General features: G+C 40.6%; 1 protein-coding gene across 4 annotated transcripts in view; it reads left to right on the forward strand.

The window, feature by feature from the left end:
* Positions 1-202: 202 nt before the first annotated feature.
* The window catches only part of ATP8A1 (ATPase phospholipid transporting 8A1), a 236,182-nt gene continuing 209,881 nt past the window's right edge, over positions 203-26,503 (forward strand). For all 4 annotated transcript variants that reach the window (XM_036852631.1, XM_036852633.1, XM_036852630.1 and 1 more), the window contains exon 1: positions 203-335. In XM_036852631.1, the coding sequence (XP_036708526.1) occupies positions 287-335 (49 nt within the window). In that variant the 5' untranslated portion in view covers positions 203-286. The remainder of the gene's footprint in view (positions 336-26,503) is intronic.

Genomic DNA, 26,503 nt, shown 5'->3' on the forward strand with positions numbered 1-26,503 from the left:
GGATCCCTCCCTGGGTGCCGACGCCCGAGCTCCGCCCCTCGCCGCGCCGTTCCTCCGCGGAGGCAGGCAGAGCTCGCTCAGCTTTGCGGAGGCCGCCGCCTTCATTACCTCCTCCTTCTCTCGCCGGTGCACGAGGGCTCGCCCGGCAGCGGCACTGTCCTGGGTGGCGGCTGGGCCCGCGCGGCTGCTGAGCGCTCGGCGCGGGGAAGCCAGATCCTCCGCCCGCGCGGCGCCGTGACAGGTGCAGAGTCTGGTCTGAAGACCCACCTGCGGTGGGCCGCCCGCGATGCCCACCATGCGGAGGACCGGTGTCGGAGATCCGCTCCGCGCGGAGGGTGAGTAGCTGCCGCAGCGCGAAGCTGGGTGCGGAGCGCGCGCGGGGGCGGCTCGGGGCCAGCCGAGGGTCAGGCGGTGTGAGTGTGTGTGTGTGTGTGTGTGTGTGTGTGTGTGTGTGTCGGGTAAGAGATGTCCCGTCTCACCTCTTCCCGCAGCAATGTCTGGCTGTCCCGCCTGGTCCTTGGCGAACCCTTCTCCCTGCGCCGCCTTCAGTGCCCTCGCAGACCCCTTCCCAGCTGCAGAGCCCCGAAATTGGTGTCCTCGGAGGGATCCCCAAGGCTCGCTTTACACGGCAGCGTGACTGTTGGGTCTCTGCGCTCTCGCCCTGCCCACCTCCCTGCCCACTAGCTCACAGACCACTCTGTCTCCACTCTGCTTCTCCATTCTAGGGAGCACAGCCCCAGCCAGCCGCCCACCTTTTTTGCGGCTCCCATATCACGGCTCCCCGGGAATTGAATCTGCCTTTCCCAGGTTGCAGGATCCTTTTTGATCCACAGCCCCTCGCCTCTCCGAGCGGGAGGAGCCTTAATTGGGCTTGGGCGCTCCGCCGGTGCTGATACATCTCTGCAGTTCCGCCTCCTGCAGCGGAGTCTCACCCAGCTCCCGTCTGAGGTTTTGTTTTTCCCTTTACCTGATACCTGCATTTTGGCCAGCTGAGCGGACTTTTTAGCAAGGTGGAAGCTGTTTTCTTTGCTCCACCCAGGGCCAGATGTTGAATGGCTACACCTGTCAGCAATGAGCAACAGCTGCCCGAGGGTAAAGGCCAGTAAGCTTTTGGAGGGCCTAGGCTGTCTTCATCCTCTGATGAGCCCTCAGCATCCTGCCTAGCATGTGGCAGTCAGTTGGTAAATATTTTTTCATTTTGTTCATGGCGAAGCCAAAACAGTGCATATCTGGAGCTTTGTTTTATTTTTCTGTCACATAAACCCATACTTGAATCCTATAAAGGGTGGCTCATGTTCTCACAACATCGCTGATGTCCATCCTTCACCCCCGCCCCCTCCCCCCTTTAATGTTTGGCAAGTGGTAAAGTGATTTTAGGAAAAAAGATACAGATTTTAGGAGAATTGGATTATAGGGGTTTGAGACAGGCCATTTTATTATTTTTCCTCCTCAGAGTCCCCATGTTAAAAATGGGGGCTCTGAGCTCTAGTAGCTATGATTTTCTGGTTACAGCACTTAGGAAATACTCAGTGAAACTGCTCTGGGGAGAAGGCCACACAAGAGTCAAAACTAACCTGTGTACAGGGATTTAGTACATTCTTATTGTCATTGTAATATAATGAAAAAATATACAGGGCACCTATAGATGCACATTGGATAAATGATAGTGCTGTCTTTAAATGTACGCACTAAAAATGTGTACATTCTTTTTTTACACTTCTGAGTGAAGTAAATTTTCTTTTTTTTTCTTATTTATTTCTTCCAGTTTTATGGAGCTATATTTGACATATAGCACTGTATAAGTTTAAGGTGTACAGCATAATGATTTGACTTACATACATCATGAAATGAGTACCACAATGAATTTAGTGAACATTCATCAACTCATATAGATACAAAATTAAAGAAATAAAAAAAAAATTCCTTGCGATGAGAACTCTTGGGGTTTACTCTCTTAACAAATTTCATATATAATTTCATGTAATGTTGTACATTACATCCCTAGTACTTTTTTATCTTAAACTGGAAGTTTGTACCTTTTGACCGCCTTCGTCTGATTTCCCCTCCCCCCATACCCCACCTCTGATAACCCCCAATCTGATCTCTTTTTCTATGAGTTGGTTTGTTTGTTTGTTTTTGAAGTATAATTGACCTACAATAGTATGTTAATTTCTGTTACACAACATAGTGATTCGATATTTCTATGCATTTCAACATGATCACCACAATGTCTAGTTACCATCTGTCACCATACAAAGATATTGCATAATTATTGACTATATTCCCCACACTGTACATTTCATACCCATGACTCATATATTTTGCACCTGAAAGTTTGTACCTTTTTAATCTTCCTCACCTATGTCTCTACCCCCAACTCCAATTCCCACTGGCAACCACCTGCTTGTTCTGTGTATTTATAACACTGTTTCTGTTGCTTGTTCACTTGTTTTATAGATTCCACATATAGATGAAATCATTCAGCATGTGTCTTTTTCTGACTTATTTCACTTAGCATAATACCCTCTAGGTCCATCCATGTTGTCGCAACTGGCAAGATTTCATTCTTTTTTATGGCTGAGTAATATTCCATTATATGTATACATACACACACACACTGCGTCTTCTTTATTCATTCATCTACTGATGGCACTTAGGTTGCTTCCATATCTTGGCTATTATAAATAATGCTGCAATGAACATAGTGATACATATATTTTTCTAATTAGTGTTTTTGTTTTCTTTGGATAAATACCCAGGAGTGAAATTGCTGGATCATATGATAGCTCTATTTTTAATTTTTTGAGGAACCTCCACACTGTTTACCATAGTGGCTGCACCAATTTACATTTCCACCAACAATTCATGAGGGTTCCCTTTTCTCTGCATCCTCACTAGCACTTGTTGTTTGTTGTCTTTTTGACAATAGTGAATGAATTTTCTTAATCATCATTTGAGTGAGCCATTCAGGTAATGAAAATATAGTGGTAATACTGGGATTGTTCTTTCAAATAATAACAGTTGATGGATTCTATATCATGGGAAATGGGAAAAGAGAAAGGACCAGAAAATAATGTAAAACCTATGCCATATGAGAGGATTTCATTAAGTACTGAGAGGCTACAGTATTGTTTTTGATTGGCATGTATAGTTTTCAAAGCATTTTTACAAAGATTACCTTATAGGACCTTACAGTGCTCCTGGAGGTTGGTGAAGATGGTCCCATCTGATTAGTTGAGGAAACTGTGGCCCAAGTGGTTGAGGTACATGTCAGAGGTCAAGTAGCTAGTTCAGTGACACATTTGAATTAACAGCTGTGGGAAAACAATGACTGGTTCGTATTTAATCTTTGTATTCCCTGTGCATCCAGCACAGTGTCAGGGGCATAGTGGCACTTGGTGAATGACCCTTACCCCCCGTGTTGGTTGGTTCAGTTTATTATGTGCTCAGCATGTTGCTCTGGACTGTGGTGAGGACAACATCAATAATGACCCTGTGGGCTGGCGATGAGGCTCATTGCCTGCCCTGCCCACACTTTTCTTTCCTAAGGAATAGTCTCTTTTGACAGCTCCTGCTGCCTAAAGGCCTTGTTCTGAACGGCAGCGTCCTTGGCTTCAGTTGGTTGGACCACGGCAGGCTCCTGACCCAAGAGCAGAGAATCCATAGGTGGCTCAAACACTTGAAACCTTGTGTTTTGGCTCAGAAAGATGCTTTGTGGTGATCATCTCTCCCATGGGAAGAGTTAAGCTTAGAGGCTTAGAGTGAAGGTTGAAGCAGAAAGGGACAGAGGAGAATAGGCTGGTAGAGGAGAGAATGGCTGGCTGTAATAGGTTGTGCAAATGCTGCTAGTATGAGGAAACAGAAACTGCGTGAAGAGAGGAAGATAGGAGAGAAAATGAACCGGATGGAGAGAATGAGGCAGAGAGACACAGATGTGAGAGAGGGTGGCCAGTCCCTTGAGGCACCTCCCTCCTGACTCCTTTAGTCCCATTCCCAAGTAGCCTTAGAACAGGCTCTTTTTTTCCTTGAAGTGACTTGAATGGGGTCATGTTCCCTGCATTCAGATTGGCCAGATGCATGGCTGTTCTGTGTGCAAGCTATTTTACAACCAAATTGAGGGGAAAGAACTTCCATGAAATAAGAAATAAACAGTCTGGGGCTGCCCTGGTAGCGCAGTGGTTAAGAATCCGCCTGCCAATGCAGGGGACACGGGTTTGAGCCCTGGTCCGGGAAGATCCCACATGCCGTGGAGCAACTAAGCCAGTGCGCCACAACTACTGAACCTGTGAGCCACAACTACTGAGCCTGCGCTGTAGAGCCCGTGCTCCGCAGCAAGAGAAACCACTACAGTGAGAAGCCCGCACACCACAATGAAGAGTACCCACGCTCACCACAACTAGAGAAAGCCCGTGCACAGCAACGAAGACCCAATGCAGCCAAAAAATAAATAAATAAATAAATTTATTTTTTTTAAAAAAAGAAATAGCTTAAGAGGGGATGTTATTAATTAAACAGCGCGCCTGCTATGGGTAACAAAGAGCTGTGGCAGATCAGACATAAGAACACGAGGTCTGCCGAGCAAAACATTCCATTGAGAAAGGATTTGAAATGAGTGCTCACGCAGTGCTTTTCAAACTTTAAGATGCCCACAAATCACCTGGGGATCTTGTTAGATGCAGCTTCTAAATGCGTAGGGCTGGAGTTGCATTTCTGACAAGCTCACGGGTAACGCTGAGTGATGCTGGCCTGCAGGTCACAGTCTGAGTGCCAAGCTTCCAAGATAATGCCATCTATTTCAGTAGTCAGGAGGGCATTGAGGGTAGAGAGTAACCAATTGAAAAAGCAGTGAACATGACTGTGGCTTATTTGAGAGTTCTTAAAGAAACTGGCCAGGAACAAAGGGAAACTTGGAAGGAATAGGATGTAAATTTGGATAAGTAAATACTTCTAGATTACAGAGCATTTTAAATGCCAAGATGAGTCATTTGGATTTTGAATCAAATATTTGAAAAGGATCTTAGAGTTCATCTAATTCAATTCTCATGCAAGCATGAGGCCAATGTATAATACTTCTAACAGGGCCAGTTAGGAGCCAAATCATTATAGGGGAGTGACATCCCCAAACAGTGTCTTAGAAAGATAAGCCTGGAAGTATGTTGGATGGTTTGGAGGAAATGACACTGTAAATACACTCTGTTGTTTTTTAAAAAAGTCTAAAAATGACAAAGGCCAGGATTAGTATTGGAGTGGAGCAGTGAGACTGGGAAGGGAGGAATTAGAGATATTTCTCAGTAAATCGTTAACGTGTTCAACAGAGATCTGTTGAACTCCTACAAGTACTGTTCCAGGTACTTGAGATACATCAGTGAACAAACAGAATAGAAAAAGCCCTGCCCTGGAAGTGCTATCATTCTAGTGAGGCAAGAGACAAAGCAAACACAACCAATTAGCAAATTATAGACTTTGTTATGTGGTAAGTGCTGTGGGAAAAATAAAGAAAAGGTAAGATACATAAGGTTGGTGGATGAATTGCAAGTTTAAATAGGTTGGTTAGGCTATCCTTCACTGAAAAGTTGAGGTGGAGGAGGTGAAAGAAGCCTGGTGGGAATCTGGGGAAAGAATGTTCCAGACAGGCCCCAAGGCAGGAGAGAGGAGTGTTAAAGGAAAAGGGAGGGGGAGAAGAGTAGGAAATGAGGTGACAAAGGTCACGTCATGGGACATAGTGAATATTGATCATCTACTCAGGAAGATTCTGAAGCAAGTATTTCAAAGTTTAATGAGTTACAAGATCCCAGGTATCCCATTAAAACTGCGGTTTTCTTGGGCTGCCTCACGACGATTCTGTGAGTATCTGCCATGGGACTGCATTCTTTAATGAGCTGCCCAGGAATATTCTGGTGCAGGTGAAACATTTTAAGGAACTCTGCTTTATAGTCTTGAACCTGATTGATTGGGAAGATCTTTAAAAGTATAAGGAAATGGAGAAGGAGGGTCAGTACAGTAAGAGAAGATATACTTCAAATTTTGAAGTGATTGGGGGACATCCAAATGGACATGTTTTGAGGATACTTTGAAATTTGGAGGTTAGATATGGGTGAAATCAAATGGGAATCTCAATTCAGAGATAATAGTTGAAACCCTGATAGTAGATAAATTTGCCAGAACACAAGACTAGATAAAGCAGAAGGATAAGAATTACAGGTCTCTTCACTTTCTACTCCAGCTAAATAAATAAGTCTCTGAATTCAGCATTAGGAATCCTAGAAACAGGGACTGAAATAACAGTTCACACAAATAGAATTTTCTCAGTCTTGTAAAACTAACATGAAGGCAGTCCAGGTCAGCTATGTCTACTACATAAAATCGTAAGGGACATGGGCTCCTTACGTCTTTCTGCCTCATCATCCTTAGTATATAACTTCCATAAAGTCATAATCTGGTTGCCGGGTTCCAGCCATTGTGTAGGAGTCCCAGGTAGGAAGAAAAAGGAAGGGTGTGAGACCAAAGGGTTTTCTTTGAAGTACCGCACAAAGACTAATGCTTATTTTGCATTGGCTCCCTTCTGCAAGGGAAGCTGGGAAATGGAGTTTTCTATCTGACACATTACTCAGTGTTTTATTCCTAAAAGAAAAAGGGAAAATGGTTATTGGGTTGGCAACTGACAGGCACAGTCACCATCAGATTGTAAAAGGCTCTTGCTTGAATAAAAGAGGTGTTCTAGAGCTCATAATTTACAAAATAAGGACCATTATTCGAAACTAAGGAAATGCACACAAAAAAACCACATACCTATCCAATGGTTTGCATTTTCTTCTGTTGAAGTATTATGCTAAAATGTAAGACATGCATTGATTATGTAAAACATGTGCTAAGTGATAAATCTAGGAATCGTCTAGGGACGGTTTTCCTAGACTGGTCTGTGTAAATGGCACCTTTAAAATGTTTGTAATGATAAAGAATACTACATTTCCTTTACTTAAAAGATAACAAAAGGAGCATGGAGATAATTTCTGCAAGAATTGTTAAAAGGAAACTTTTAGAAGGCTGTTTCATTTGTCCAAGTAAAAGATGACTAAGATCCTTTGTTCCTTTAGCAAGCATGTATTATGCATCTGCCGCAAGCCAGCTAATTGAATGGTGGGACAAAAAGGTGTAGTGAATGAAGAATGCCCCAAAGTAACCATAGAAATGAGTTAAAAGATTTACAACTGTCATGACGCTCTTTCACAGAGAGGGTGTGTGAGCATAGTGATGCTTCATGTGATCAATATTTGAGAATTCCCAATACATGTCATTTTGCTTAGTGTCATCCGGAGATATTAAGTGTGGCAGAACGATATTATTTTAGGTTTTCTAGTCTATAGTGCATCATTCTTTTTCTTTTTTTTCATTATATCATTTCAAAAACAATGAGAACTGAATCATTTGCCTACCTTACAGCCATAGGAAAGTTTGCAGAGATCAGAGTGTACTTTTGAAGTTCGTGAAATGTTTGCTGCCTGGGTCTCTACTCACATAGTTTCATTAGAATGTGAGTAAAGGCAACAGTTTCATTCTTTACTCCTCACTGGAACCCACATCTTTCAGTGCTCTCATCCTCTGGGTAGTCAGCTCCCTAAAGGCAGAGATTTTTGTCTGTTTTGTTTACTGATATACTGAGGACATTGCCTGGGGCATAGTAGGAGCTCAGATATTGGTTGACTTGCATGAATTTTATGACCTAGAGATGAGATGACCTACAGATGCGTTATAATCAGACCTACTTGATATCTTCCTCCTGGAACCTGAGCACCACAAAGGGAGCGATTTTTTTGTGATCCGTTCACTGCTGTGTTCTCTGCACTTAAAGCTTTGCCTGCCATATAGTCGCCCTCCGTGTTTGTCAGATGAACAGGTAACTGTTTGTTTTTAATAGAAGAGCTTAAATTTGTTCTCTTGATTGTAGAAGTAACACCTGCTCATTGAAGAAAACTCACGTGGCAAAAAGGTGTCAAGAGGACAGTAAAAATCACCCCAAACGATGCCATCCAAATATAATCATTTAATATATGTGTTAACATTTAATCCATTCCAGCTATTTTCCAGGAGAGGAGAAATATATTTATTTGTTAAGAAAAATCAGACTCCACATTACTTTTAATCTTTTTTCCCCACTTAGTATTTCATGGGCATCCTTGCCTATCAAATATAGTTTATGTAAACTCCACAAAGGATGGGATTTTTAATTTTTTTTTCTAGTTTTATTGAGATATATTTGATACATAATCATATTAGTTTAAGGTGTACAACATGATTTGATATTTGTATATACAGTATTTCAAAATGATTACCACAATAAGATTAGTTAATATTCGTCACCTCACATAGTTACAGCTGTCTTTCCTAGTGATGAGATCTTTTAAAATCTACTCTCTTAGCAACTTCAAATATACAATACAGTCTTGTTAACTGTAGTCACCATGCTGTGCATTACATCTTCAGAACTTATTTATAACTGGAAGTTTGTATTGTACTTTTGACCACCTTCTCCCATGGGAAGGAATTTTTTTTGTCTACCGTCACTACTCATATCCTCAGTGCCTAGAGCACTGCCTGGCACTTAGTAGGGCCTCAGTAGTTATTTATTGAATGCATAGATCATGAATTTTATGGCAGCTTAGCATTATACATGTTATTGTATAATAATTTACTAAGGAATCCTCTGTGGGTGGGTATTTAGGTCATTTAAAGTTGTTTAAAAAAAAACTCTTGAATAAGCACCTTTATACATCGTTGTACACTTTTCTGATTATTTCTTTGTGAAAATCTTTGAGAAAAGGGATTTCTGGGGCAAAAGTATGTACCTTTTTTTTTATAATGAGGGCAAAAAAATGCAAGAAAGATTATTGAAGTTTACAGCCTCACTGAAAATGAACAAGAGTACCTATTCCTTTACCCCTTCTCCAGCACCGGATAGTCTTCTTTATCCTTGTGAATATACGATGAAAAAAAAAAAAACTCTTTACGTTTACATTGCTGTACTTATAAGGTTGAATGCATTTTGATTAGTTTAATAATTATTTCTATTTTTTTCTGAATTGTTTATTCATTGTAAGTTCCTTTATGAAGATTGTCTTGTATTGAATTTTAAGAGCTTATCATATGTTAAAGACGTTAACTGTTTTCTCTGTTCATAGTTTATCTTTTAACTTTTTTTTGGTATTTTCTCATGTATATAGTTACAGTTATAAATCCTGTGCATTTTAATGATTTATTCCTAGATGATTTATATTTTATATTTTATGTTTTTATTTTATTTATACTTTATATTTTATGAAGATATTGTGTATGGGGTCCTTTCTAAAATTATATGTTCTTACTTGCGACTGTTAGCACATGTAAGGTGGAAGCTATTGATTTTGAAACTGACCATCAGTCTGAATTCTTTTATTTTAAATAGTTTTTCAGTTAATTTTCATCTCTGTAGGTTTTAAAATTATATATCATAAAGCAAAGTATTTTTAAACAAGGTTTTCAATTAATTAGACTTGACCAGGTATATTTTGGTTACACTACTTTTTTCAGCAAGGTTTGTTCATTTTTATGTGCTGAAGTTTTATGGACTCGGGTTCCAACTTACTACTTCTAAGGTTTCACATAGCCCTTACATAATAGCCAAGATATTGCTCTTTTTTATCCTTTTTGCTAGGGTTAGGGGTCAGAATTTAGACCAGCTGGGATTTAATGAATTGTTCTGTAAAATCTACTTATTATCAAATTGGCATTCATGCCTTAGATCAGCACTGAGAGAAATAAAATGTGAGCCATAAGCACTAGACACATATGTACTTTTAAATATTCTCTAGCTACATTGTAAAAATAAATAGGTGAAATTAATTTTAATAATATATTTTCTTTAACTTAATATATCCAGAATACGATTTCATCATGTTACTGATATAAAAATTAATAATGAAATAGTTTGCATTCTTCTCTTTTTGTACTGTTTTCTAAATCTGCTGTATATTTTATATTTACAATACATCTCAATTTACACTAGCCCCATTTCACATGCTCAGTTGACACACGTGGCTAGCGGCTGCTTACTGGACAGCACAGCTGTAGATTATACCTCTAGCTTGGGCTTACATGTAAGGATTTACTAGAGTGTTTTAGAATATAACATTTTATAACGGAAATGAGGCTCAAAGTAAGCTTATTAAAAGTACGTGTGTAGATATACTTCTCTCTTAAGTAGAGATTTAAGCCTTTAACTTACTTCTTTCCAACAGAAGACCTTCTCCAGTGTCCTCATAAAACCTCAAAACAATGTGTTAGTGCTTAGATAATACTGCTTTTGACACAGCCCTCGTGGCAATTTAGAGGTTTTATGTAAGTTCATTGTGGCATCTTTTGAAGCCTGTTGTTTTGGTCCCATTAAAAACAATTCTTTTTAAATAGATTTGATAAAACCATTCTGCCCTACCTTCCTATTAGTTTTCATTTAAATGTTAACATGAAATGTGTGTACATAGGATAGTAACTTCGGGTACTATGCTTTTATATACATCGTTGCCATCAATTTTGTTCATCTAAGAGGACTAAAGAACTTGGCTTCATGGGTCATTTACACATTGAATTAACTGGGCAAAGGGAAGTGGTTGTTTTGAATTGAGCCTCTTTGTTGTTTCGCCTAAGCCATCTTCGAAGATGACTTATCTTGATCCATTTGGGGTTGTACTTCATGGGACTGGGTTAGTCAGGTGACAGTTTAGGCAGAGACTGTTGCTAAGAAGGCCAAAGGCAATCTAGGCTCTGGACCAGGAAACCAGTTCAGTGGGCCAGACCTAATTAGAATACAAGACTGGCCTTCATGAGTGAAGCAAGCAAACTGGTTTGCAGGGGTGAATCAGAAAGATGGTTTGTTCTGACACCAGTTTAGAATAGTTGAGCTTCTGTAATTGGTTTAGGTCACTGGCTAACTCTGGTCTTAAAGTAAAGCCAACTTGGTTTAGAAGAAATCTCCTTCTAGCATCTGCAGCCCATCTTTTCCCCTTTTCCCTCCCTCCCCCCTATATAGTTAGCCCTGCCCCAGCCCTGAAATTCTTAGCAGTAGGAGACTTTTAAGGAGCTATGACTTAGCAGTTTAAGGATTGTGGCTTGAACCACCCTGTCACCATTTCCTTGACTCTTGAGTGCTTGTTACAGCAACTTAGAGCTCCGGAACTGGGGGCCCTGCCTTGCTCTGAGAGAGAGACTCTGGTCCCTGACTCCAGGGTTCTGCACTTGTGAGGAGTTTCAGTGCAAACCAGGCTGCCAAGGGCTCTGAATATCATTTGCTTTCACTTTCCCCCATTGTTGCCCTTGGCCAGCTCCTCTGGACACGCTCGTCGCCCCATGTCGGAGTTCTTTGGTTCTGAGTGCACCATTTGGTTCTGAGTCCATGACCATTTTCCTGGATCCTTGCTCTGCTGCCATATTGTCATCCTGATGGCTGTGACTAGTTGACCCTTTCCAGCCTCTTCTCGTCTGTCTCACTCTACTTTTAAAATCAGACCATGTCCTATCCCTGACCAAAGAAATGAAACAGATCTCTCTCTATAGATTTTACCCAAATTTGATGTGTCGTTTTATACCTTAAGCTTAAGTTGGATTCAGTCCACCATTAATGCCAGAATGGTTGTGATGAATGTTCTCAGGTGGACTCACTCGACTTTCATAACTTTTTTTCCCCCACATTTGTGAGTCAGGGTTAGAGAAACGATGTGAGGAAGAATGACTCTGCCATCTTTAATGCAGAGTGTGTCCACTGTGGTCAGGGCAGTGGAAGGATTGTGTGATGTGGTTAGTTTTATAATCATGTGTACATCAGTGATGTTCAACACTGGCTACACAGTGAATCAAATGAGAATTGTCTAAACAGTACTGATGCCTGGACCCATCCCAGACCAATGGAATCAGTCAGTCTGGTCCATTGGGCATATGGACCAAGCACTGATATTGTACCTTCCAGGTAATTCTGATGTGCAGTAGTGTGGAAAAACACTGGTGTAGATCCTTGAATTTCCTTGTTTGCAGAGAGGAGGAGGAATAGATTGTATAAAGTCATGTAGATTGCCAGCCAAGAAACCAAGAGCGTATGGATATTTTTTTGGTAGATTTTTTGTCTGTTGCCCAGTTACTTAATGTGTCTAATTACACTTCTCTAAATTTCCCCTCAGAAATGATAAAGTTCATACGATGATACTCAGTTATTTGGTTTTGAAGACTTTAAAATTCTGAATTAAACATTTAATTCAGTACAACCAAATGAAGAGTAAACACATTCAGTTTATTTTTAACTGGTGCTATATCTACTTTGGGAGTTTGATGAATATGAGCCTCTCTGCAGTGTCATTTCTAGTTTTTGCTAACCTACTTACTTTTGTAATTAATCTCTTTACACATCCTGTATTTGTAGCCTACATATGTATAGTTACTTGCACCTGGAAGAAATACCTTAACTTGGTAAAAGTCTCTGAAACTTCTGTGGCTGCATTTATTTTCAAGGGGTTTATTTTCTTTAGTTTACAATTATTAATTTATCTCATCATGATGTTGATAGGTCTTTTACAGGTTAATGTACAGAAAACACAAAACTTACCACGAGCCCCAAATTAGCCATTGTGATTTCTCTGTGGCCTCATGGTTAGGTGCTGGGGTCTGCTTCAGGACGTGATGATTATTTCAAACTTTGAGGAGTAGAAAACAAGCCCCACGGTGCTTTAGATCAAGTGTATTGTGTCCAACCTTTGTGGGATTGTTTTTTTATTTTATATTCTTTTCTATCTTTATCGTTCTTCTTGCATTTAGACTTACTTTTTTAGGTGATAATGTTACTTGTACTCTACAGATGGAAGTCTTTTTTAGAAAGCCAGGATTTGATTGGGGGAGGGGGGTGGAGTTCTGAATCACTGGCTTAGTTTAGCCCCAGATGGCGGCTTATTCGTGTGTTTTTGTTTAAAGTTCAATGAAAGAATCATTACATGAGTTGGCCTTTTGTTGACTTCCAAGTGAATATAATTAGCAAAGAAGGAAGAAGGCCCTCTTAATTTCCCCAGGTACCCAGCTGAATCCCCCTTGATCTTATTAAGTGACTTTCTCTGTGGAATTTATCCTTATGGTTGGTGAGTGAACTACTTTTCTATGGTTTAATTTTAACTAAGTCTGAATATGTACCAAGGTCCTCAGTCTGAATTAATAGTTTTCTTTATAAGATTTCAGACATTCTTCCATATATTCAGCTGGAATTGTCTTTATTTTTTAATTCTATTGACACAAGCTAATAGAATCACCATCTTTACTGTTTATACTTCATGTGTCTTTAGTCTATTTGGTACCAGACTATTTGATATAGTAGCCACTTGAAGAGTAGAGTACATCTGTTGTGTGACACAGTAACAGAACTTGAGACTATAACTCACTTAATGCTGTCCCACTTTCCTCAGTATCTTAAGCTACTGCCCTGTAAATAACTGACCGGAGAGAAAATGAAATAAGGCACTTGAGACTCCCAATAGGCCTGGAGTGATATCTGACTTTTGGGTCTTCTGAGCTGTGTGGCCTTCGGCAAGTCACATCACCTCTCTAAGACTCCTGTTTTCCTTTCCCAAAAGAGTAATAATATCTACCCATTAATCATCTGCCTGTTGACTAGAGAGTAGACCAAGCCTGGCTGCATATTGGAATCTTCTGAGGAGCTTTAAACTAGCTGATCCTTGGGTTCCGCCCCTAGAGATTCTGATTTCATCTTGGGAGTAGAAGTTGAAACAAAGAAAGATGACAGTGACTTGGACTTCTGGGTATCAATGGAGGTGATTAGATGTGGTCAGATTCAGGATATATCAATAGTTTGAAGGTAGATCTAATAGCTTTACTGATGGATAGGATGTGGAGTGTTAAAGATGTGGAGAATGACTAAAGTTTTGGGCCCTGAGCCCAGAACGATGGCACCATTTACTAAGATAGGAAAACACTGGGGCAAAGGACTGAAAACCTCCTCGCATCTTAGAAAAGAGTGAGAAGATCCGTATGTGCCAAAATATGTATGTTTACGTACATTTTTTTAATTCTTTTGGAAAGAGTATTGCATTTATCCTAAATTCCATCTACTTCTTCCATCTTCCTTTTCTCTTAGTATTCTTTAGAAATTCAGTAAACATAACTTTTAGTGTCTTAACCTGTTCCTCATTTCTATGGATTTTAGACATCTAAGAACTGTATGGAATAATGTTGGGCATTGATCATTCTATTGCTGGGACTTTTCACTCCATAATCAGAGTTGATGATAACAGTCTTTATGTCATCATTGTGTTCTTTTGACTCTTGAGGTGCTCCACACTGCAGGGACATCTTTCAGAGGGGAAAATTAAAGCACTTGCTATAAAGTAGATGCTAAGCAAATGTTACTTGAATTTGCATCTGGTGTGTGACTGGGAATAAGATCAAGCTGTTCAGATTTTGGAAGCTGAGCTTTTAACATGCTGGCGTGGTCTTGAAATCTCCGGAGTTTTCTTATTATCATGTCCAGGCCCATTGCACGTTGCTCAGCAGTGGCCACAGATACCCCAGCAAATCTAAGGGGCTGATATCATGTTTGTGGTTAGTGGTGGTAGCGTGTGGTGGCACAAGCATTGCATTACGAGGCTCTTTCTGTGCTGGGTGGTTTTTATTTATGGTGTCAGAAGGTTCTCGAAGCAGCTGTGCAATCCGTCCTCTCATCGTTCTTGTTCTACCTGTGAATTGGGTAGGGCTGATGGCAGTTGCACGCATGTGTAGGTGTCATTGCTTTAATGTCAACCAGCGCTGTGCTGGGTCTTTGAAGTCTTTGCAGCCCACCCGCTGTCATTCACGCATCCTGGTATAATCTGCTGAGTGGAGGCTTCGGTCTCCTTTTTGAGCCACATCCTGACAAACTGAAGGTAGCTGTGCCTTCCTTGCTTTTGTGCCGGTGACTCCTGTTTCTCTGAGCCTGACTTGCCTAACCAGTCTTGGTGGGCTCTTTAATACTGCCCCAAGGTGCTTATGACACACGAGCCATCCCAGAGCCACGCCTGCTCTCAGGGTCCATGTTGGGCGTGGTGGACTTCTCCAGTGCTCCTTTAGGGATGTCCTATTTTCTAGCCGGGTTCCTGGACTTGTTGGATACTTCACATGCCAGATTGTGACACTGCTTGTCATCAATAGGCAGAGGAAAGTGTCACCTCTTTCCTGATCCTGGGTAGTGTCTGGTTCTATAGAGTAAAAAGCTGGTTCTTGCTCGTGAGTGATTCATGTTGCTGTGTGTGCCGCACTGACTTTCTCCAAAACCACAAATTAGCAGGTAGGCTTTAGTTTTCTTCACTAAGTGTTTTTGACACTTGAGACAATGTTTTTAAAAAGGTGAACTTTTTTTTCTCTCTTGCAAAATCACAATGGAGATAAGCAGGTGCCCATCAAACTCCACTGACTCATTCTGAGAACAGTACAGCAGCAAAATGATTTTATTTGGATGCTTCTGCTTCTTTTGATAAAAGGAGGACTAGTCTTGGAACCAGTCGTTGTTATAAAGTGCATCAATAGCGCTAAAAATAAAAGTTGTAATAATTCAGGTAACTTCACAGTTGTTTATTATTATTTTTTCCAGTATGTTTCAAGAGCTGGCTTATTCTGAACTATAATTCAGTTATATCTTCCTATGAATGCGTTGCTAGTGAAGTTAGTGGAGTTACCTACCCTGCAAGCATTTTTATCCACTAATTCAATAATTCTTTTTTTCCATATACAAAGTGACTAAAGCTTGCTTGTGCCTTGGCACTATATTAGTGGTTCTCTGATGACCTCATAACTGTCTTTAAAAAAAAATCTTTTTAGGAAGATTGCATCATGGAACTCTAGACTTGGAGGGAACGTGTACGCCGTCCCTGGTACAGTCCTTTCCAATTGGTTATCCAACTCCTGATCGAGCTCTATGACGGGAATCACGCCCCCTTGTAAAACAGCCCTTTCCATTCTCACACGGTTCTAATTCTTAGCAAGTTCTTTCTTGCTAAGAAAGCAATAAAGGTGATAAAACCATTTGTTTTCTACACGTCTTGCTGGGCCAAACGTCCCCATATTATATTTGCACAGTTGATTTTTATAGGCCTTAGTATAGGATGTTCAATTTATTCAACCTCTCAAAACCTTCCTGAATTGATTCGTTCATGTCATCTGCACGTTTATTAATCGTGCCATGTATGTCCTTATCTTATTCTATCATTGGGACCCAGGCAGTCTGGCTCCAGATCACTCCGGAAGTTATGCATCTACTTTAACTATCCAGGGATCCCTTGCATCATAACAGAGCCTCATGAGACTCAGTCTTTGGGCTCTCTCACTCTGCCCGGTATTACCCTGGTTTGTTCTCTGTATATCTACTCCATTCTCTTCACACCTTCACCATACACGTGGCTTCATTGCGGGGTGCCGCGACCTGCCTCCAGCCTAACTCTCCAGGCTCAGCCTGGTCCCTGCTCAGTGCCGAGTCTGCCTGCTTGCGTCTCTGGACCACAAGTCCGCTTTCTCAGAAAGAAGTCCAGTTGTCCCTGCTGGTCAGGTGCGCCTGTTGATCATGACTCCCAGGGCCAGGGAACTAGGCCAGGAGAGGGGAGGAGGGGCAAGAGCCAAGGGTGCCCCAGACTAGACTGCTTCAGAAGGGCTTGTAGGAAGGGGGGAACCAAAGGAAAGCTCCAGTATGAGTCCCCTTGTGGATGTTTGTCAACCAGTTGTGAATCCACATTGTTACCTAATCATGGGATCCAGTGTCTCCGTTTTTTAGGAACAGGGTGAGTCTAACCTGTTGAAGTTCAAAATGCTAAGGATTTGGCCAATAACATTATCGTTCAAGTTTAAGTTAATATAAAGGACCTTTTTTATAGGGGAAAAATTCCTTTTACTCTCTTGGGTATGAGAAACACCACTTTAAAAACAACAAACCCCTACTCAATGTTAACTGAATTCTCAATACAAAAGGGAAATGTTCCTTTTAACTTCTGAATTATTTTCAGAAATTAACCTTAAATCCTTTAGAAGCTGTAGATCTCATTATATAAATATGTGAACTCTGAAAGCATGTCTCTAGACTGCCCTTTTCATGAACAGTAGTTTATAATGTACAGGATCCATCTACTTTCCTTTTTAGAACGTTGGGACCTTTCTCATTCACCATGGTTCTTCTGCGGTTCATGACAGTTCACTTAATTCTTCTGCAAGTTCTCATGGTTCTATAGATTTTAAAATGCTGTGTATGTGTGTATACACACATACACACACATGCTACAAGATATGAATCTATTTAGAACAGCTAGGTGCTACCTTGTCTTTTTTCTTTTTAAAATAATTCCCTACCTTCTCTTTTGCTTTAGTTCCTCCAGCTATTTGTTCCAACCTTCCTAGTTTTAGGATGATTATCCTTGATGGAGAATGAAGTGAAGCCGGAGAAGTAGGAGTTGAGGAGTTCTGCTTTTTATTGTCCGTTAACATTACACCATCTATTGCAGGCAGCAGACCTATCCCATCAATTCCTTGTATTCCAAAAGGAAGGAAGAAAACACTTTTGTAATCTCTAACATTTTTTAAAACACCTTTCCTCCATTTTCAGATGTCTGTACATCTGTTATTATTCGCTATTAAACATGTAAGCCTATTTCCAACCTTTCCCATGATCTTTTTATCTGCTTTTCCTTGTTCAGGGACTTCTTGTGCTGCAACAATAGTCTCTTTGACCACACTTCCCTTTTCCCCCTAGACAGGACCTTTCATAATTAGTCAGCATGTTACTTCAGACAGCCTTCCGGACTTCTTTCTACCCCTTTTGGGTCTTGATGCTAACTTGAAATACATCCTCTTGAAATCTAGAACACATGTCTTGCTTAGCCTGGTATTTCCCTCTTTGACTGCCAAAAGCTCTTTGGTACAGTTATGTTTTCTACTAGCTTAATCACTTCTGCGTTGATTAGAATCCAGTCCATAGTTAGCAATTCCTCAGCTTGTTTCCTGTACCTTCTCAAGAGACGAATTTGCCGCCAAGACAAGTCAATGATGCTTTTAGCTAATTGAGCCTTCTAGGAGATGCCTGATGGATGTCTGGTGGTCGAAACCCCCAATTGCTAGTGCAGTCTGTTTCTATGCCAATGTTTTATCTATATTGGGAACATACCACTTACGTCTGCTGACTGACCAAAGAATCTATGGGATATCCCCAAGGGGATATCATTATATTCCTTTTATCTTTCATTGTTCTTCTTCCTTTTCCTCTTAAGCATGATTTGGCATTCATAAGTGTTTTCATTATTATTTGCAGTAACTCAGCATGCCTGAGATGATTATTTTTCTAGGTTAGTATCCAAAGCTGGCAGCAGAAGAAATTGAGTGCTTACTGTGTGTGAGGCCCAACACTAGGCATGCATAGGTTTCCATGCAATACTGCTTAAGGCTAGCCTTTCCTCTGAATGTCAGGAATACTTTTTTCAGTGTCTACCACTTAGAATTTGTAGTGCTACTTTTGGAACTTGTTGCAGTTCAGCGTGAGTGCAGGAAGTGTTAAGCCATTATTTTTTTTCCTCTTTTAGACAAGGAATAATGTTGATATGTTTTTACACTTGTTTATTTTTAGATCAGTTCCCATAAAGACACAGAAAAATATCGCTTACCATGTATGGTAATGACAGGTCCTGATAGGAAGATATATTAGTGGGTATCAGGATAGGGACAAGTTTATAAAGTTCTGGGAGTTTTTGGATACCTTATATTAAAATAGAAAATTTAGTAAACATTTATTGCATTCAAGGGACTTCCCTGAAGTGTTATTTATGTTACTTCTCCATATTAGAGTAGTACCTGATAGATACACACATGTGCCCTTATGCCTGTCCTGTTCTCAGTGCATAAGTCAGTTGCTATATACCTAAGAATATAGGTCAAAAGATTAATATTGGAGTGTTCAAAAGACCACTGTATATTCAAAACTTTTGTAGGTGACACCTCAAGAAAGAATGGTCAGGGAGACTGCTTAGACATGTAATAGCATCTACAGTGCCATGAAGTAGGGGAACGTCGTGGCTGGAAAAACTGTGTTGAGGTAAAATAGGGCCAGTAGAGGACAAATGGGGTCAGAGGGAGAGACCAGGTCAAGCTTAGCTGTTGAATGAGTAAATGCATCCAGTAGTGTTACAGTGTTAGAACTGAGTTGGACTTTATCGATTTCCAAATATTATCCTGGCTCCGGTACTCACTGGCCCTTTGACCATCAGCAGTTCTCCACATGAGAAGGAAGTTTCCTCATCCTCATCATTTTGAGAAGAATTCCTGGGAGTGGGTGGAGTGAACTCTTTTGTAAAATGAAGAACAATTTTTTTTGAAGCAGTTAACCATGTTTTACATCATCAGGATAAGTGGATTTTTTTCTTATAACTTAAATGGGCTTGAGGGTAATGAGCTAGCTTCACAGTTGCATGAACAAGAAGGTAAAGGAGAGGAAGCTGGGAATGTGGGAAGCTTTTTGACTGTTGTACAAGTTCCTTAGGATGGAAACCCCTAGATATCCCAGAACATGCTGGACTCAGGGCTTGGATAAGGCAGCTGTTAACATCAGAGATCTTAGCAAGTAGGGCCTGTTGGGGAGGGTTCCAGGCAGCCTCATGATATTTTGGGGGACAGGGTAATTGCATTCCAGGTGGTTCCAGGTCATTGTTCCATGCAGAGCAGAAAAGCCAGCTAGTGACTGGGGGACAGAGAACAGGATTCGGCTCCTTGAAGAAGAAGAAAGGCCAGGTCCGGGTCCAGTGTCAATGCCTACCTACATTAATTAGATGCGCAGTGGGACAGGACTTGGCTTCCAGCAGAGGACTGAAATGCCTCTGCCTAAATTCCACACTATGGAAGCTGAGCATAATCTTTTTAAGTAGGTAGAGTAGTTCCCAGAATCAAATGAAAAGCTTTTACAGGAAGGTCAAGGAGCATGCAAGGCAGCTGGACTAATGGACAGTTACTTTCGGATGCCACAGAATCTGTCTTATCTATGCTTATTAGCGTTTTTATATGTCTAGACTGTAAGTTGCCTGTGATTAGCTTAGCATGGCTCATGTGCCCACCTTTAAGTCAAAAAGGGGAATGGTATTTTGATGGACCAGTCCCTCAAGACTGCCTACAGTTGGGGGAGGGGAGTTCTCCAAGGAAAACCAAAGACTCTTTTCAGGAGAAGCAGACGCTGAGCTGGAATGAACAACAGATGTTCACTGCGTAGAGCCTGAATCAATATTCGCTACAGGGAAGGTGTATTGATGCAATTGAAAATTTCATTTCCCCTCTGGCTATTGCAGTCATGGTCTAGAAATTTGAGATGCATTGCTGAATAGTTTCTATTTAATTTCCATGCTTTTAAAGGTGTTTATTTCTTCAGTGCCATATTTGAAACTGTAGTATGTAAGTCTTAACCTTTAAAGGACCGAGTTCATTGTTTCCAGAGTGGTGGTTCCTTCCTTTTGTTCCCTCTCTGTCTGAACAGCTGCTGTCAGGCTCACAACTGAACGTTTGAACTGACTGTTCTGCTCCAACAATGCAGAACATGGGATTTCAAATCTCTTTTGTAGCTCTAGTAACTGCTTCTGTATTTCTAATTAAATAAACAATCTATATGGTAACCACTAAAAGCAAAATAAATAAAATACAAATGTCTAAATTATTCAGCCAAAGATTGTTTTGCTCCAGAAACTTGAACCAAAAAAAAAAATTATAAGTTGAGGACTTGTAATTTATTATTATTTTTCGCAAGGAACAAAATTAAAACATATTAAACCTTGGAAAGGATCATGGGTAATGCTCATAATTTCCTACTAACTAGCACCTAACTTTAATCACACCTAAGTTCTGCAGTTGTGCCCCTGAAGTCTCTGGCTAGTTTTCCAGTTAATATTCTTTTATTAGACTGTTGTCTAAAGAATTCATTCTAGCTGAAGAAATGCGAGCAATTAACATGGTCTCTTTAGTGTCTAATATTAGAAGCCATTGAGTAAAAGGATATATAGTTGGATTGTCCTGAATATGTTTAGGATATAATGTAGATATTATGATTCCAATTACGGCCTTACTTATAATCGTGATAAAAGTCGAGTCTGCAAAAGCATAATGGTTCAAAACCATATTACCATGCAACAGAATGATTTTGTGTCTTGTTCTCTTCTCCCTCCTACCTACCCACCCCTGCTTCTGTTACATAACCCCATACAGATGACAATTTTAGGAAAACATGTACTTGCTAAATATTAATTTATAAAATTGTAGGGTAAAATTTATTTTACTGTCTAGATTTATTCACTGGTCACAACTTTAAATATTATGCAAAAAAAATTTTTAATGTTAGTAACTACCTCAGTATGTCCCTAAGACTTTTGTTTTACCCACCTCAAGTGTTTTGAAGGAGAGATTAACTTTATAATCTCTGGATAGAGGATACGGTGACAGGAACCGTTTGAGTGATAGTATTGTGCTACATTGCTAACATAATCATTTAATCCTCCTATGAACCCTATTTTATGTGAGGCAGATGAGGCTCAGACATAAAATAATTTGCCCAGTGTTATGTAGAAGTGTCATAATCTGAATTTGAACACAGATCTGACTACAAAACCTGTTCCTTCTCCCCACAGTCTACCTTTTTGATTTCAGCAATAAAAATAGTAGCTAGAATGTTTGTGTGTGCATGAAGAGCCAGGCAGGGTCCTGAGTGCTTTCTACACATGCACTATCTCATTTAGTCTGCACACAATCCTGTGAAAGAAGGTAGGCAGCCAGAGTTAAGTAATCTGTCTAAGGTAACCATACCTCACAACTAAGGGACCTAAACTGTCTGTCTCTCACTCCATGGTCTGTACGACCAGTCACGATTCTGTAATGCCTTCCTTGATTAGACCCTGTGTTTTCAATATTATTGATTACCATGTTATAATGAGAAAAAGCTGTGTGATATCTAAGGCTAGGGTTGTTTGGTTGTAAAGAGAATTCTGTGAAGTCATTAATCATTTGTTATACTGAAAGTCCTAGATTTCTTTCAGGTCTTGGGCTTTGGTTGGAGTAGCATCAGACAGTGGGTATATGTGGCATCATACAGGATGAAATGATGAGAGACATGGAGAGGCTACGAGGGTCAGACCAGCTCCACCTCCAAAAACATATCCTGTATCATCTACTTCATCTCTGTCACCACTCTCTCACCCAGGCCCCGTTGTCTTTTACCTGAATTGTCACAGTAGCCTCAGAATGATCTTCCTGCCTAAAACTTTTCCGTGGATTCCTACCACATGAAGGACATGAATTCAGGTTTCTTATTGTTTCTCCCAGTCTGGCCATGCCGCTTCTTGTTTGATGGCTCCCCCTGTTCCCTGTCACTGGTCTTCATGTTCCTGGAAATGCCAAGCTCATTCCTGCCACCTTGGCTTTGCTCCTGCTCTTCCGCGGTTGGGTTTACACTGTCCTTTATCTTTTCTCATTGAGGGCTCAGCTCAGCTTCCCAGTACCTCTCTTACCACTCAATAGAAAGCTGCAATAGCAGTAATGATAACAGCAACAACGAGGAGAACAGCTAACGTTTACTGAGCTCTTACTGAATGCCAGGCATTGCTCTTTACTTGTATTAACTACCAGGTCCTTCACAACCCCCCTCTGAGGTAGGTATTATTATCAACTCCATTATATAGATGCTGAAACTGAGGCACAGAGAATTCTGCCAGTCACTTTATCAATCACCTGTTTTACTTCATCATACTTACCATGATCTGTAATTATCTTGCTTTCTTCTGGAAAATAAGTTCCTGAGAGAAGGGAACCTTATCTTATTTTAAGCTGTTTCTGCAGCTTTAAAAAAAAAAAATGCCTGGCACATAGTAGGCACTTAAATACGTTGAATGAATGAATGAGCAAATGAATGAGCTCATGAACAACAGGCCTTACTGATTGGGTCGTGATAAATTATGACAAGAAATGGAAAATTTCAGACCTGACGTTTCTGCTATAATTGTAGAAGAGGGCGCAAAGCCTTTCACCTTATCTATTAAACATTTTTCTTCTCTGCTGCATTATACTGTGTGCATTTAAGCACGTGACTGTGAATCTGGACAGAGGAAGAAAGGAAAACTAAGTGTCAACATACTCGGTAACCCAGTAGACACTGGTCAGTGGGTGGGTGCCAGGTGGTTGCTGGCAACAGATTATAGTCACTACTTATCTTTTCAAATATGGAGATTCAGCCATGAGCACAAAGCACCATTTGACTTTGTGCCTGTGTTCTGGCTGCTGATTATGTAAAGCAGCTGTTACTCTGAAACATCTGGCTCAAGTAAGGAAATTTTTTTTTTTAATTTCCCTGTTCTTCTGAACAAATAAGGTATTGACTGTTTTCTTCCAGGTGCCCAGCGGATACTAATTTCACAGGATATTAAAGCTGAAAGAGAATTTCAGATTACGTATTCACCTACCTTTCCCATTTTACAGGGGAAGGGAATAACTCCCAGGGATTATGTGCACAGGATCACATAAGTAATTAGTGGAAGAACCAGAGCTCGCCTCACAACCACTAAGTGGGTTTAATAATCAGATGCTGTTAGGGGAGGATGAACCAAGTGTTCACTTCAGGGCCATGATTGAGGTGCTGTCCCATCAGCATCTTATGCTTTCTTGATAGTGAAAATTATTGTTGGAAGTTGAAATGGACAGCAGGAGGATGTTGCTTCTATATCCTTATTTAGTAATACAAAGTAATATCTCGTAGTACATTCAGTAGCTAAAAGCGATGTGTGACTCTTTATTTCCCTATACTGAAATTACTGATCCTTCAGAAGTCTAGAAGTAGCATTTGGTCATTTTATAACTAAGAATGCAGAATTTGGTCTGGTAAAATCCCCAGGTTGGTGTGTGCTTAGGAAATACTAAGTAATTTCATCATTAACTGAAATAAACCACAATTCAGAAAACAACTGCTTTTCTGCTGGGGGCAATAATAATCAAGTGGGATATTACAAACACAAAATATGGAATTTTCAGTATACCTGGAATTCTGAATTACAGAATCATTGTCTATACTATTTGGCCTTTTCCTTATTTATTTCAATAAAAGCTAGTCCAGAGTAGTTTATTTGGGGAGACTGGTTTGATTCTGGCTGGTCTTAAATGGGAAAAGAATTTGAAAAAGAATAGGTACATGTATATGTATAACTGAATCATTTTGCTGTACACCTGAAACTAACACAACATTCTTAATCAACTATGCTCCAACATAAAATAAAAATTTTTTTAAATGGTAAAAGGAAACAGGTAAAACTAAAAAAAAAAAAAAAAAAAAAGACCTTATAGGGACTTCCCTGGTGGCGCAGTGGTTGAGAGTCCGCCTGCCAATTCAGGGGACATAGGTTCAATTCCTGGTCCGGGAAGATCCCACATGCCGCGGAGCAACTAAGCCCGTGCGCCACAACTACCGAGCCTGCGCTCTAGAGCCTGCAAGCCACAACTACTGAAGCCCACGTGCCACAACTACTGAAGCCCGTGCGCCGCAACGAAGAGTAGCCCCCGCTCACTGCAACTAGAGAAAGCCCGTGCGCAGCAACAAAGACCCAACTCAGCCAAAAATAAGTAAATAAAATAAATAAATTTATTTTTTAAAAAGACATTATATAACTTGGAGAGTATAACATCAAAAGAAGCTAAGGTATTTCAGAAGGCACTGTTGAGCCCTTGCTCATTTCTAATCCTTAAAGGAATGGGCGTGTGAAGGTGGCTGCAGAGGTTTGCTCTGTAGAACTGTTAGTGTCAGAAGAGTAATGATTCTTCAGTGGATGTCAAATGCCTGCCTGAGCGCTGAGGACACTGGGGTGAATGCCTGAGTGATTCTCCTGGAGAATCCAAAACGTGGGGAAGGACTGTGTATCTGGTAGCATGATCATCATGAGCTTGTGTGTCTGTACTTGGGGGCAATGTTGAGATGCCCCCAAGAACTTGGAAAGGGGGAAAATGAGTTTGCCTTCTTACTTCTGTGTAAGATCAGCACATGATAGGAGCAGAGCCACCTGCATGAGGGGCAAATTTGTTCCCAGGCCTGCAGGTTTTCATTGTAATCCCACTGGCAGATAAAATGTCAGTTTGAATTTCGAGGTGGAAATGTTCTGGAAAAGGGTGAGTCCGGGAGGTAAACGTTGGCAGCACTCTTCTCAGCTCTGTGGAGGGGAAGAGAAGTGTTGGTGGACAGATTTGATATCATGGCCCCATTGCCAGGGTATTCCAACAGACTTTGGAGTTTTTGGTCTGACAGTGCCCCGACCCCTGTTGTGGAATTGGGTGCATCAGGCTGTGCTGGCCTGATGCCGTTAGACTCATATCATCTAACTACCAGTGGGTTGCCTCAGTGCTCACCAGACACCATCACTTGGTCTCTGGACTTTCTACATAGGCCACCAGGGGAGAATTCAATTAATTATGGGAACTCAGTTACTCTAGTTCCTGTGGCAATTATTTCTCTAGTAATAAACTTACTAATTGTCATTTTGGATTTATGCATCAGTCTTACAGGCTTGGATAACCTGTGTCTACTTCTAAGAGAAGGATCTGTTCTTGATATATTGTTAAGTATGTTTTTGCTCATTTGTTAATTCATTAGACACTGAGTGCTTACTGTGAGCCAGAGGTGTACTATTCAGAGAACTCTCAGGGTAACAGGGGAAGCAGATGAATTAACAATTACAAGGTAAGGAATGACCACTCTGGACATTCCTTTGGAGGCAGTGTGCCAGCCTCCCATTTCTATAAGCTTCCACATACGAATTTATCATTATTTACTTCCATTAACTATTTAGGTATAATAGATTGTTGTGTACCTAACAAATATTAGTCATTTTGTTAAGTACTTAGCGTACATTCTTCCATTTAATAGCAACTATTCCATATAAAATTTCTATAAAATTTTATAGGCTGGGAAACTGAAGCCTAATGAGAGTAAGTAACTACTTAAAGTCACGTTTTATTCTTGGCTTTGCTGTTTGCCAGCTGCTGTCCGTTTGACTATACTTGATAAGGGGTTTGAACGTGTTCCAAGGTGGGCATCAGAGTTCACTCTGGACCATCTCAGTACTAACCCAGGGAGGATGGGTCACTGAGGGAATCCCAGAAGCAGTCACCCAGACCCCTTGAAGTCCATTTCCATTAAATGTGGGAGTGTCCTGTGCCTTCTTTGTGCAACTCTTGTGCTAAGAAAAGCTGCGAGAGATGGTCAAGAGCCTGATTAAGATCTGTTTCTTTCTGTTGGCACTCTTTACCTTTTGCATGACTTCAGGACAAAGAAGGCTCACCTGACCTTCGGGGAATACTCCGTGAGAACTGTTAATGGATACATGGCCTCACTCTCCTCCACTGTGTTCTGTGAGGGGATGACACACGAGCTGTCTCGGTTCTCAGTAGTCCTTAGAAGGCAGGACAAGTGGATTAA

This window comes from Balaenoptera musculus, chromosome 5 (assembly GCF_009873245.2).
Source record: "Balaenoptera musculus isolate JJ_BM4_2016_0621 chromosome 5, mBalMus1.pri.v3, whole genome shotgun sequence".
NCBI lineage: Eukaryota > Metazoa > Chordata > Mammalia > Artiodactyla > Balaenopteridae > Balaenoptera > Balaenoptera musculus.